The sequence below is a fragment of the Anabrus simplex genome, chromosome 1 (genome assembly GCF_040414725.1).
Source record: "Anabrus simplex isolate iqAnaSimp1 chromosome 1, ASM4041472v1, whole genome shotgun sequence".
NCBI classification, from domain to species: domain Eukaryota; kingdom Metazoa; phylum Arthropoda; class Insecta; order Orthoptera; family Tettigoniidae; genus Anabrus; species Anabrus simplex.
The window spans coordinates 1,097,324,079-1,097,338,912 of NC_090265.1; the positions used below are offsets into that span (position 1 = coordinate 1,097,324,079).

The following is a 14,834-nucleotide window of genomic DNA, read 5'->3' on the forward strand; positions in this document are numbered from 1 at the left end:
TGAAGGTGATTTTTCCATTGAATCGGATGTCTCCTTCAGGGTCTCTAGCAGTTAATCTTGTCCTCTACCACAATCCTCTCTATGGTACCAGTTCTGCGACGTGTTCGAACTATCTGACCGATTCCCTGGAGTTTTAATAGATGCGGAATTCTCCCAGTTCTGACACATTGGTTTGATACCCAGTCCAACAGATAAGAAGAATGCGCAGACACCCAAATTTAAAATATCTTAGTCCTTTCCTTGTGTGCCAGTTTCATCTTGCGTTGGATATCATGGTGCCCAAACAGGAAAAAGTCTCGATAATCCTCGTGTTGAGGGGGGGGAGGTGAGGGGAATTCAGAAGATTATTTCATTGCTTACGTGAATTCTGAAAGAATTTCAGGTGCAATCCATTAGAGTACTACTTGGAAGGGAATCAAAACATGCCATATTAGACTTACTATGACAATAGATACACTTCATTACCGTTCACTGCGCTTTATTTTCAGAAAAACGATGGTTTATTTTACATATCGTTCAGTGAAAATGTCAGTCAGATAATGAGAGGTAAAGGTTTATTAATTATACAAGAGGGTAGGAAGCTTGAGTAGCCAGACCGCACTGGTTGTTCATGTTACGGTAGACGTAGAAGTATCCACTCTCTCCCCAGGAAGCTCCCCAAGAGTTCTTGACGATCCAGTAGTCATAGCCATCAGTAGTCCTGCCGTACCCGACAACCAGCACACCGTGGTCTAGTTGGGTGCTACTGCACTGAGGATCGTAGTAGATACCTGGAAAAAATTTATATAACATATGTTGATCATTATTATTAAAATTAGACGTCGTATCAGCACACATTTAGTTCAGAACCTATATTCAGACACTAAGGTCCTTCTTCAGTGATTAAAAATGATTTAAAACATGCTAATCCGCAAGGGTTTGTCGTCAGTCTAACGCTAGACCTTAAAAGTTGTTGTGTTGTGATTGTAGCATACAGTCCGACTCGTTGGCTGAACGGTCAGCGTACTGGCCTTCAGTTCAGAGGGTCCCGGGTTCGATTCCCGGCCGGGTCGGGGATTGTAACCTTAATTGGTTAATTCCAATGGCACGGGGGCTGGGTGTATCTGTTGTCTTCATCATCATTTCATCCTCATCACGACGCGCAGGTCACCTACGGGTGTCAAATAGAAAGACCTGCACCTGGCGAGCCGAACCCGTCCTGGGATATCCCGGCACTAAAAGCCATACGACATTTATTGTAGCATACAGTACCATTAAAAGGCTGGCTGGACATATCGTTAAAACTGTCGGGCAGATACTGAACTCACATTCGGTTTCAAGCTGGAATGAGCTATACTGCGACTCAGGGCCACTTTTTTTTGAAGAGACTAAAGCAGAAGAGAAGGTATTGTTTAGGGGAGGACGCGGGTGAGAGAGGCTGCGGTTACGGTGTTTTCACATGACAGGAGAGGAGGAAGGGGGCGCGTGTTTCATGCCTACTGTCAGCACGAGTTACGGCAATGGTGTCGCCAATGTGGAGCTGCCATACTTACTCCTTAGATGGCGTTTACTATCATAGTCCGTTTAAAACAGCAGTGACAGCATTTTATCAGTGTGATTTGCTGTCAAGAAACGTGTATGTGCATATTGCGTGGCCTCTTATGCGTTTGTTGGTTTATTCTTGTTCGTTCTCCACATTGAATAGTATTGTGTGTACATAGACCTTCGCGGAATGGATCCGGACCAAAACTCACCATACTGTTATCAGTTGAAAAAGAAACGCAAGACTTTTACGTCCGGTGAGAGAGAACTGATCCTGTCTGTTCATAGGCATTTCCGAGTGAAAAGTGTTATCGGCGGGATTACTACTGACAGACCTCTCCATCCTCCGAAGTTCAAATACTTGGAGTTACTGGGGCATCACTCCATGCCTGGTCCGTCTTCTACTGGAATCAGGCCATATATTTAGATAATAATAGTGACTGATTATAATTTTTTTTTTGCTAGGGGCTTTACGTCGCACAGACACAGATAGGTCTTATGGCGACGATGCGATAGGGAAGGCCTAGGAGTTGGAAGGAAGCGGCCGTGGCCTTAATTAAGGTACAGCCCCAGCATTTGCCTGGTGTGAAAATGGGAAACCACGGAAAACCTTTTTCAGGGCTGCCGATAGTGGGATTCGAACCTACTATCTCCCGGATGCAAGCTCACAGCCGCGTGCCTCTACGCGCACGGCCAACTCGCCCGGTACTGATTATAATAAAATAATGTAGGTATTATTATTATTATTATTATTATTATTATTATTATTATTATTATTATTATTATTATTATTATTATTGTACCGGGCGGTACACCTCCACGCCGCGAATTCAAATATTGCGCCTGTTGAAACCTCTCTACAGGAGAAACTCTGAACTTTAAAGTCTATATTAAATCAAAGATTTCTCGGAAGATGACTCTACTGTAAATTTTGAAGTGTTCTGAACTATGTCTATTTCGATTTGTATTTGTTTTCTCTGTAGCAAGAAGTGTGGACATTCTCTTCTAGATGGCACTACTTAAGAACTATAATTGTGCACCATAGTGCGAAGTGAAGGAACTGTTTTCTTGAAGAAGTTTTGTGTTCATAAGTTTTTGACCTTACTAAATTTTGTTCTGTGGTTTGTGGTTTGGCAACATTAATCATTTCTACCCGCTTGTTTTGAATTTAGCCAATCCCGAATTTCTCTAATTAATTTTTGACCAATAACGTATGTCTTCTCCGATATGGATATGTTGCTTTAAGCTATCCAATAAAGTTGAAGGGGGTGTGGGTACTCATTCTTGAAAGGTCTCGAATGTTCCACGAGGGTATTTAAACTGCTGCGTTTCTTGTCTCGGGGCCACTTCATCGACATCTTGCTTAGTGCGTGATTATGTAGCAGGGGACGGGAAGCGCCTCTTTCTTCGGGCAGCAGTTCATCCACAAGGTAATGGCCGCTTAACAACTTTATTTCTTGCTAGCTCAGCAGTTTAACCCTCGGGGCAGGTTCGAAACTTTTCTCATGTAAACTATCTTTAAAATGTAATAGACATTTGGTAAAATTTCGTCTCTTTAACTATAAATTGGGATAGAGAGTGCCTAACCCTCTCGAGCTCCCACTCATATTGTTTTGAGGTGACTACGTTTTCATAACCGTTTTTCTTCTCTTCGTAATGTAATAAAGTTTTCTTATCGTGTCATCTCCTTAGTATGGGATTAGCCCTTGCGTGAGCGGCCTAGTGCCAAGTAGGTTTCAAAAGTGTATTAGGAGTGCAAGCTTCGCCTTCATTCTATTTTGTATTCTGGGCTAGTATCTTAACCGGATGTTTTATTTTCCTCATGTAAAGGCCCTGTAGGTTGGGTATCAAATACCCCTGTTTCTTGGTGTGCCTTAAGGGCGGATTGAAATGGAGTTTGTGTAGCCTTTGATAGGCTTGTCAAATTGAGAGCGGGTCTGCTCATTTTCTTAACGTTGTAATTAGGAGCAAGTGCTCCTTGTACTTAGGGGTTTTCTGCCCTTTTGCTATTGTGGTGCTGAGCTGAGAGCTCAGAAATTAATCTTGGGGCTCGAAGCCCAAATCTTGTAACTATTGTAATTTCTTAAATTGTTTTCCTGCTACTCTGTTGTTGTTATCCGTTGATTTTGAAAAGAAAATATAACCTTTGTTTAAGTTTTAAATTAACTTTAATTTCGTAAAATTGAGACCTATTCCACCCAGCACCTTCTTTCACCTCTGCAATCCACAAAACATCGTAACAATTATATTTATTATTATTATTATTATTATTATTATTATTATTATTATTATTATTATTATATTTTACTTAAAGACCTAACAAAACACGAACATTATCACAAATTAGTCCTCTTTAAAAGCTAAAATGTTACGGGACCGAAATTGAGACCTGAAGAAAATTTTAATTTGAGGAAGTTATTGCCCTCTGTCGTCCGGCTCCATGGCTAAATGGTTAGCATGCTGGCCTTTGATCACAAGGGCCCCGGGTTAGATTCCCGGCAGGGACGGGAATTTTAACCGTAATTGGTTAATTTCGCTGGCACGGGGGCTGGGTGTATGTGGTGATTTCATCCCATCACGACGTGCAGGTTGCCTACGGGGGTCAAATCAAAAGACCTGCCTCTAGCGAGCCGAACTTCTCCTCGGACACTCCTGGCACTAAAAGTCATACGTAGGTTCGAACCCCACTGTCGGCAGCCATGAAGATGGTTTTCCGTGGTTTCCCATTTTCACGCCAGCAAATGCTGGGGCTGTACCTTAATTAAGGCCACGGCCGCTTCCTTCTCACTCCTTGCCCTTCCCTGTCCCATCGTCGCCATAAGGCCTACCCGTGTCGTTGCGACGTAAAGCAACTAGCAATAAAAAAAGTCATACGCCATTTCATTTCATTACCCTCTGTCATTTAAAATATTCCTAATCTTTTACTGTACAGTAAATATAAATGCAGTAGGAAATTACTCTAATCTGTTTTTTGTGATATGAGGAAAAGAAATAAATGGCTTTGTTTTTGGTCTCTTCTCAGGAATTATTGTAGTTGTGCTGTCGGAGACTAGAACGAGTTTAACACTAAAATAGAAAGTTTAGCATTTTACCTCCGCTGTAGAACTGGAAGGACTGGCGACTGGCGTCCATTGCAACTGCCACTGGTCCAACATTGCCGACTGCCTCAGCCAACTGAGCCTCGTTACCGACTCCGATGTTCACGTAATTGGAGATGGTGGCTGCTGAGTTGTAAACGTTGTAGCGACAGTAGCCGAGCTGAAACAAGAAATAATGTGAGCATCACAAACGCGAAGTGTCAACAATCGTAATGAAATGAAGAGCCATACTTTGTTGGTAGATAATATAATAAGAAAATGTATGAGTGCCAGCACTGAGTCACTCAGAGAGGCAAGCGGGCTTGTAGTTTTATGTGACTGTTTGTATTAGGATCAGACTCACGGTGACCCAATTTTAACGTTTAATCCAAACACCTTCAAATACCACCGGTCTGACTCAGGTTCGAACCTGCCAACGAAGTGCGCTCTAACATCTAAGCTACTAAACTTGTCGATGCTAATGTTTGTATGTTATTTACGGCTATAATTGTGAAATCATTTATCTGATGAAATACCAACGACAAATAAGGAAGCAAATACAAATTTGCATCATGATTGATGAATTTGATCTTTGTCATCGTGGCAATTTGATAACAGTGTCCATGTGTATTAAACAATTTTGTTATCAAATCTTATGATACCGAACTCGATAGCTGCAGTCGCTTGAGTGCGGCCAGTGTCCAGTATTCGAGGGACAGTGGGTTCGAAGCCCACTGTCGGCAGCCCTGAAGATGGTTTTCCGTTGTTTCCCATTTTCACACCAGGCAAATGCTGGGGCTGTACCTTAATTAAGGCCACAGCCGTTTCCTTCCCACTCCTAGCCCCTTCCTGTCCCATCGTCGCCGTAAGACCTATCTGTGTCGGTACGGCGTAAAGCAAATTACAATAAAAAAGAAAAAATCTTATGTGTTATTTAATATAATTTGGAAATATTGCATAAAATCTCTATTGTGTATTAATTCCATTAAATCGTGTATCTACTCATAGAAAGTATCCTGACAAACACAGTACATTGAATGGAGGAAGTCGGTATCCCACTGTAACGCTGGCTTTGAATTGATTGTTGCTATGAATTGATTTCTGTTGTTACGTATTTTATGATCTGATGAGGGGTGGTTTAATTTAATGGAAGGATAAACAGACCTGATTGTGTATAGAGGTTGACCAGAATCACCATACAGCAATGAAGGGGAATTAAAGGACCGGGCGAGTTGGCCGTGCGGTTAGGGGCGCGCGGCTGTGAGCTCGCATCTGGGAGATAGTGGGTTCGGACCCCACTGTCGGCAGCCCTGAAGATGGTTTTCCGTGGTTTCCCATTTTCACACCAGACAAATGCTGGGGCTGTACCTTCATTAAGGCCACGGTCGCTTCCTTCCCATCCCTAGGCCTTTCCTGTCCCATCGTCGCCATAAGACCTATCTGTGTCGGTGCGACGTAAAACAAATAGCAGTAGGGAATTAAAGGCTACTTTACCGAGTGAGATGGCTTTGCGGTTATGGTCGCGTAGCTGTGAATTTGGATTCGGGAGACAGTGGGTTCAAATCACATTGTCGGCAGCGCTGATAATGGTTTTCCGTGGATTCCCGTTTTACACCAGGAAAATGCTGGGACTTTACCTTAATTACGGCAACGCCCACTTCCTTTCCCATCCTCGTGTCGCCGAAAACCTTCAATGTATTAGTGCGACGTTAAACATTCTCTGGGCCAGCACATGCAATGTTGGTGTGTTAGGTCCAGATTGTTTGAGAATACTGTGAACTCTGTAAATTACAAGGATATGTTGGAAGTGATTGTTAATCTAGACAATCATCTTATTTTTGAAGGCCTGAAGCACCAACTTACCCGGTACCAAGATGGGCGCACCAGCCCACTATGCATTAGTCGTCTGCGAATTCCTTAATGATCATTTCACAGAATGGATAGTCAGATAGGAAGACATTTTCGGGGTAGTGACTTTTGTTAATGCCAATTTCATGGCAATGGCCGTACTGCTTATTGGGTTACCGACTTTAATGCTTCGTTGTCGGGGAGACGCCAATTTTAATTCCTTAGAACAGTGATGACGTGTTGTTGTTTCAAGGGGAAAAACAGTGAGGTTATCAGTCGTATTGACAACAACGGGCGAAGTTGTTAGTATATCGCTATAAAAGGCGGTAAATTTTCTACCACTATTATCCACATTACGAGAATATAAAATATGACATCTAAACGTTATACGAGATTAAAGTGAGTTAATATATGTATGTAGATCCATAACACAGATATATGCCTAAATATAAGTGGCATATATCTAGTCTTAATTAGTTTATTTTTGCAAGTTCATATTTGGGATCAAATTTGCACAATGTAGCTGTGTTTAGCCAGTAAGTTGACTCCACAGTATGGGCGAAGTAGTTGAAAGTTTTGATTCGGTTCGAATACCGTCGTCGGTATTCATGAAGAAGTTTTCCCAGGTTTCCCATGGCCCACCCGCAATCCCATGGCTACACCTAAATTAGCAGCGTAACATTTAGCACTATTAGCTGCCATCCTTGGAGTCTTACGTTCGATTGCCGGTACTGTCAGAGGTTTAAGAATGGCAGGAGTTCTGGTATACATGCAGCTAATCTCCATAACGGGTGCGCTTGAAAAGGGGCTGCATCTCAGGATAAGAACACGAATTTACTCTTGCCTAAATGAAGGGCACGGCGGGTTCTTTTCTAGTCCTAGCCTTCTTCCATCCCATCACTGCCAACAATCCATCTCCAGCCGCGCAACGATGAACACTTACGAAATAAGACCTACGCTGACAGTTTGAAATTCACACCAATGTTTTTCAAGTTTACCGAGCGAGTTGGCCATGGGGTTAAGGGTGCGCATATGTGAGCTTGCATTGTAGAGATGGTGGGTTCGAACCCCATTGTCGGCAGCCCTGAAGATGGTTTTCCGTGGTTTCCAATTTTCACACCAGGCAAATGCTGGGGCTGTACCTTAATTAAGTCCACGACCACTTCCTTCCCGTTCCTAGCCCTTTCCCATCCTATCGTCGCCATAAGACCTACCTGTGTCGGTGCGACGTAAAACAACTTGTAAGAATAAAAGACTGTCAAGTTTGTCTCCTTATTGTCTGGTCCACTCTACCTACCATTTATATCATATCAGCAAGGTCATTATTTGTAATCGCGTGATAAGACATAATTATCTGGAAAGTCCTGATGACCGGATAGTAAACTACTTGTGGGTAGTTGACGGATTTTTATAATTTTCTTGGTCATTAATAGTCTATTTTTCTAATCAGAAATTAAGTTCCCCTTGGGAAGAATAAAGTCATGTTACTCAATCGTAAAATTCCCATTCGCCCCAGCGCAGCACTAGGCTTGTCTGTTGGAACACCGCACCTCTCCGAGGCAGAGGCCGGCATGTGTACACCGTTGTGACACACTGCAAGTCAACTTATGAAGAGCCCAATGCAGTGACAATGTACTCGGGGATATCTGTCTCTCCATTTGTTATATATGCCCTGCTAGGCTTTCAGGATCAAAGATTACGTTTCCATCAGGAAATTGTAATCTATTTCTTTGGATTGGGAACATTAAATAAATTAAAGTTCGAAATCGTAAAAAGATACCAGTGTTTTGCCCCAGTGTGGCATTAGGCTCGTCAGTTTCTGATAAGACTGAACAATATTCGTATAACTGGCAAAGATAATGATACACAAAATTACTTTCAGTTAATGATTTAAGGTGTAGAACTACCGAACCAGAGAAGGCAATACGGCTTAGGATTATATACTACTCACATTCGTAGGTATCTAACCTGAATCTCTAACATTACTTCTGCTTGGGTGGTTTCGAAACCAAAGTCTAAATACTTCTAGTATATTCTCAATTGAAAAGTTCACTTTGTACGAGGAAATAAGTGATTCTAGAACTGGAAATTAGTTTTTAAGAAGACGCATTAAAGAATATTACCACTGAGACCTTGAATGTACGTTAGGAATGTAAGTGTTTCCATTAAGCGTGAAGACCGAGTATTACGTCTCGTTTATAAGTCTATACATACCCTTGCTTCATATGGGTAAGACCTCTCAGTATCGATACCGTGGTTATCGATCACGTACTGGAAGGCGTACTGCATAACTCCACCGTTGCAAGCGTTATTTCCATATCCAGTGGAACAATCGATCAGGTTCTGTTCACTGAGAGACACAGACTGGCCTGTAGCCCTGTAGTGTTGACCTTCGATAGCGCCAGTCTGAAATAAATATCAAAGCAAGTGAATAACAAGAAGCTTGGCGATTTAAAGACTAAATTTCTGGAAATAACATCTTATGTGGAGAAATTCCTTTAACGGCATTTTCATACGAACAAGAATGGCTTAAACCCTTTTGGAACTTTCTCTTCAGATCAATAGTGCTGTTATTGCAAAATGTTCTATATAACTTATACCATCGGCACCATGGTCACATGAATAATATTTATGATTATCTGAGGTGAAACATGTTAATCATTCATTAGCAGGCTCAATTCAGTTACTACTACATTTGACCGCAATTCATCCTCACGATGCTTCATACTTTAGCCAATATTATATGTCAATATTTAAGAATATTATTTCGATTTTACATTAAATAAATCATCAATATTTGAAATCAGTTAAATATGAATATTTAATGGGTTTATTGACGCATGAAACAAAGAGACATGTCACCACCTAAAGATGGAGTTAATATATAAGGATAAACGAGAGAGATTCCTAGCAAGGGTGGTACAAAACACTATCTACACACTGAAAATATTCACGGTAAATTTCGTTTTCCCTAGTTCCAAACTCTCTAGTGTCATCATTACCTCTGTAAATGTCATTTACTGTCGTATTTATTATTATTACACTTGAGTTTAGGCGTTAGTTACAAATGAACAGACTGGCTTATTTCAAAATTAGTTACTTATACTAATATTTTCCTTGCTCAATTCTACATTAGACAGTATAAGACAAATTGTTTTTGAAGTTCATTAATTATTTTCTATTTGTGTTAGTAGTAAATATTTCCGGGTTTTTGGCTTCTTTTCTAGGAACCGCTCACTTAAAAATATATACATAGAAAACTACTTGTGTGAGGGTATTGACATTTTTATATGTTATAGCCACATGTATTCGTAGTGTAATAATCAAATTAAAATATTTTCCAACCACCCCAAAAAGAGTTCTTATCATTTATCTAAAACAACCTTTTCTTAGTCCAGGATAAACGTACAACAGGAAACTTGGACTTGTTTTGAAGCACTCAGCCGTGTTTATCAGATACTGCAACCACTGCAACCGTACAGTGTGGTACTGAATTTATGAAGAGTAATATTGATGGGAATTTGTGTGTGCGCTGGACCGTGCGATTAACAGCGGACAGGGTGGTGAAATCGGTACACTACGAATACATGTGGCTATAACATATAACAGCCTCATTACAATCCGTTTTCCACGTATATGTATTTTAAGTGAGCTGTTCCTGGAGAAGAAGCCGAAATCCCGGACAATATTCACTACAACCACAAATAAAATATAATTAATGAACTTCAAAAAGAATTTGTCTTATACACTCTAATGCAGAATTAAATAAGGAAAATATTGGTATAACTCGCTTTGCAAATGGTCTATCAGTTCATTAGTAATTAAAACCTACACTCGAGTGTCCATAATAAAAAATCCACCAGTAGGATGAACTGTTTCAAGACGTCAAGACTATGCTGGTAAAGAATAAGAAACACTGAGTTCCATTCTCTGGACGCAAATAGTGGTTCTATTTTTCAACTTACATTAACAATATATCATATACCTTCAAAAGACCTTCATTGGGGTAATCACATAACTATAATTGTTAATAAAGGGTACAGATCTCTGCACATGGTTATGAGGGTATTTAGGGGGTGTAGTAAGGATGTAAAGGAGAGGGCATATAAGTCTCTGGTAAGACCCCAACTAGAGTATGGTTCCAGTGTATGGGACCCTCACCAGGATTACCTGATTCAAGAATTGGAAAAAATCCAAAGAAAAGCAGCTCGATTTATTCTGGGTGATTTCCGACAAAAGAGTAGCGTTACAAAAATGTTGCAAAGTTTGGGTTGGGAAGAATTGAGAGAAAGAAGAGGAGCTGCTCGACTAAGTGGTATGTTTCGAGCTGTCAGCGGAGAGATGGCGTGGAATGACATTAGTAGACGAATAAGTTTGAATGGCGTTTATAAAAGTAGGAAAGATCACAATATGAAGATAAAGTTGGAATTCAAGAGGACAAACTGGGGCAAATATTCATTTATAGGACGGGGAGTTAGGGATTGGAATAACTTACCAAGGAAGATGTTCAATAAATTTCCAATTTCTTTGAAATCGTTTAAGAAAAGGCTAGGAACACAACAGATAGGGAATCTGCCACCTGGGCGACTGCCCTAAATGCAGATCAGTAGTGACTGATTGATTGATTGATTGATTGATTGATTGATTGATTGATTGATTGATTGATCCGTAATACTTGTTAGAAAGCACTGACGAAGTAACATAGACCAGAAGTAAGGGATATAGAGATACTTACAGCGCTGAATGACCAGCATGATCCACACTGTCCCTGGTTCTTCACCTCAGACACGGCTCCAGTTTGACGCCAGTCAATTGAAGCGGGAGCCTTCACGTTGGGCTGACTAACGTAGGGAGTTCCCAGCTTGCGCATTTGTTGGCCGAGGGTGCTGTTATATCCGTTGACCATCCTTACGAACTCATTATGGCGCTGCAAGTCGATCATAAAATGCAATTAACACGCCATGTCATGAGAAAATAATGGATAATTTTAGAAGATAAATATGAAGAATTAAGCGACACCGAAGAAATACTCACCAGATCTCCAAAGTGGTTCATGGCCATGGAGTAGGTGACCTCTCCCTTAGCGTATCTGGCATTGTGCTCGGCGATCTTCTGCTTATTCTCCATATAGATCTTCATACGGAGTTCTTCTTCAGCAGCGCTCGAATATTTCTTGCCATGCTGGAGCTAGAAGAGAAAATATAGTATTTAATAGCAAATAACGAACATACCTTCTCCTCGCAGTACTTTATTTGTATCTTATATCCTTTAGTAAACCTGTCATTGACGAAGGATAATTGATATTTTTCTCATAAGGTATTTGCCATCGAATCATTTTATAAATCAGAAATGGTTCGTTCTTACGGACGTCGAATGTTCCACAAGTCTTTTAGTTATAATATTATAAATACACTGGCAAATACTATATCTGACTCTTGGCTATGTCCCACGTCCGCGCAATATTATTCGTATTTCCATACATAGAACGTCTTCTGTACTCATTTGCGTCTTCTTTTACGATCTGTCCAGTCCAGTTGGAAGAAACTACACTTGATTGATATACTTCAGAACATATACACTTGAAGGGAAGCAATCATTTTATCCTTTCGGATCGGACGAAGGAAAGTAGGAAGACAGAAGATGAGTTGGTCAGATGAGTTGAAGAAGATATGCGTAAAACAATGATGAACATCGGTAAAACAGAGAAAGGACTAGAATTTGTAAGAAAGATGGGCTGAAGTTTCCCGGAATGGCTATTCGGGATTATTCTAACTAGTTACCTTTCAGCATTTCAAAGAGACCTTTGAGCTACATGGGAAGTTCTAGGCTAATTCTAATTCTTGACAACAAACTATCTGCAATGTAAGTATTGGAGGAATTTCCTCCACTAGGTAACTTTGAGTGTCATAAATTCGAAAAAGGAGAAATCCTCAATTTTGAGAACGAGCAGTCTACCATAATTTCGAAGCTAAGTATTTTGAAATATTGTTTGAACGGTATCAGTTAAGTTATTACCTACATCTTTATTTATCCCTGGAAGTCACCACCATGGTGGTCGTCAATATCACGAGCATATCGCTCATGCTACAAATAGGTGTTGTCTAAGTACTGTACTTGTAATTCGATTATGGATGAATTGTGTTACCATTAAAAGATATACACTAACGTTAACGGCTAGAGTCATTGATTTAGTGTATAAATGATGTGAATCTGAAGTGTAAATACCGGGCGAGTTGGCCGTGCGGTTAGAGACGCTCAGCTGTGAGCTTGCATCCGGGAGATAGTGGGTTCGATGGTTTTCCGTGGTTTTCAATTTTCACACCAGGCAAATGCTGGGGCTGTATCTTCTTATTTGCCTATGATACGAAATATTGCTTTCAAATTCAACACTTCTGTGTTATTGGTTACGATAACTTACATATCCCAGATTTAAATGATGATGGTTTCCATTTCTGCCGATTTCAGACCTTCGTGAAGTTGATGTGATATATTTAATTTTTATGTACACGTTTTGAGATCTCGAATTCTTGAATGTATTTTTGTTTCTGTTGGGAAGAGAATGCCAACACACTTTGGTATGTGTATTTGCACTGTATTTCATCAATGACTTTTGCAGAATGTCTTACCTTGAAGGCGTGCCACTCCTGCCTGACCAGCTCGGAGAAGGTGAGCGCCTGGCTGACGGCGACCACTGCACACAACACCAGAAACAGTTTCATGGTTTCCTGAAACATAAGCCACGTTATTTAATAATTCTGCTCCGTACAATAGAATCTTTGATTTCAAAATGGGGAGTGATGAATGTGTTTCTGCTGTTACCACAGAATAAATACTGAATCGGTTTTCTGAAGATCTAGAGACTATTCCAACGGCAATGACATCATATAAAACAGCTCTAAAGGTGCATCCTTAGACGATTTTGGTAGTTACTAATTCGCCAAATTAGCCGTTGCTACACCAAACAAAACTAAGTGAGCTACAGCATTTATTTAAATTTATACTTTAAAACTTTCTTCAGCTTCTCCCAGGTGTTCCTGAGGTTGCTGGAGCAACCAACGCTCACTTTGCTTTTGGCTGCGGATTTAAAACTGTATGCCCTTCTTGATGCTATGTGATACTTCAGGTGAACATTCCAACCGTCATCAACCGAGATTGAAACCTCAAGCATTCGAGTGGAAAGCCAGCAGCTAACACACTCCGCAAATCTCCCCACGTGTCTCCACTTTAGATTTGGGCTGAAAGATCACTGTTCGTAAATATAAATGTGTGCAAAACAACTACGTCTGTCTATTATTTCATAATCCCGGAGGATGTTTGTATCCTCAAATTGTCCCACCATAGGTCATGCATTTATAGGTAAACCGCAAAATCCAATGGTGGTACCAAAGTGAAGCGTACAAGGCAAGATGAAGAGGTAGTTCGCCGTTGCTTTCCTCAATGAGCCAAAGAGTGCTATCGCAGAACAAACAACCTTATGAATAAAGTCATTCACAGCATTCAGTTGCACTAGTCGTGTTCCTGAAAACTAGTATCTATTTGAAAATGAGTAATTATAAGTTCATTATGTACTAAAGCGTTATTCCAAGTTAAACCATGACTGTGTAGACTTGCTTTATACTTTTGTTATTTGGAAAATCGCATTACATTATTTAAAAAGAAAGGATGTGTATGTCATGATGAACCCTCTAAAATGAAATTCGTAGTTTATTTGCTCTTGGTACAGATCTTTCATTTTTAAACGTAAAAATATTATATTTTGGGGGAATATTCATATAGGCCTAACATATAACCCCGTTAATAATGTTTAAGAAATCCTGCATCACGAGTGTATGTTTTGTACCATGGGCATGGAAGTCAGCCCTTGAACAGAGTATACATTATATGTCTATTCTTGGTGTTCAGTGTTCCCAGACCGTATCCGCGTTAGCTTTATATTATGTTGATACATCACCAAGTTTGTGATTAAATGTTAAGACATTTTCACAATGAATACTTGTATGACTATTCAATCTTTTGAACCAATTCGTATCAACTTACCTGGGAAGTAGACTACTGCTGAATATTGGCGATCCTTGTAAAATGTTCCCTTATATACCCTGTGAGAGGAGCTGATGAACAATCAGAAGAGGAGAATCATCAAGGTCTAATGATAAGATCCCACTCGACCCTGATTATCATCAATTTGCAAGATATCATCTATTGCTTCACTACGATAACAAGTGTTCGGAAGCAGCGGTGGCATGTTGGGTGAGTCGTACGATGTCCGGAGTTCACAACGAACGTTTCTTTCACCCTGTACTTACCGCTGGGCTTGCTCAAGACAATAGATCATCAAAATATAATTGCTGTATAAAGGCGTTATATTAATCTTAGTTTAGTGCATTTATT

General features: G+C 40.3%; 1 protein-coding gene across 1 annotated transcript; it reads right to left on the reverse strand.

The window, feature by feature from the left end:
- Window positions 1-461: 461 nt before the first annotated feature.
- Window positions 462-14,505, reverse strand: LOC136858046 (cathepsin L1-like). Its single transcript, XM_067137283.2, has 7 exons — window positions 14,484-14,505; window positions 13,073-13,171; window positions 11,481-11,633; window positions 11,182-11,373; window positions 8,661-8,852; window positions 4,614-4,779; window positions 462-770 (listed from the first exon to the last, which is right to left on the reverse strand). Exons 2-7 carry the CDS (start codon window positions 13,163-13,165, stop codon window positions 562-564), a joined length of 1,005 nt encoding a protein of 334 aa, XP_066993384.1. The 5' UTR covers window positions 13,166-13,171; window positions 14,484-14,505; the 3' UTR covers window positions 462-561.
- Window positions 14,506-14,834: the final 329 nt, after the last annotated feature.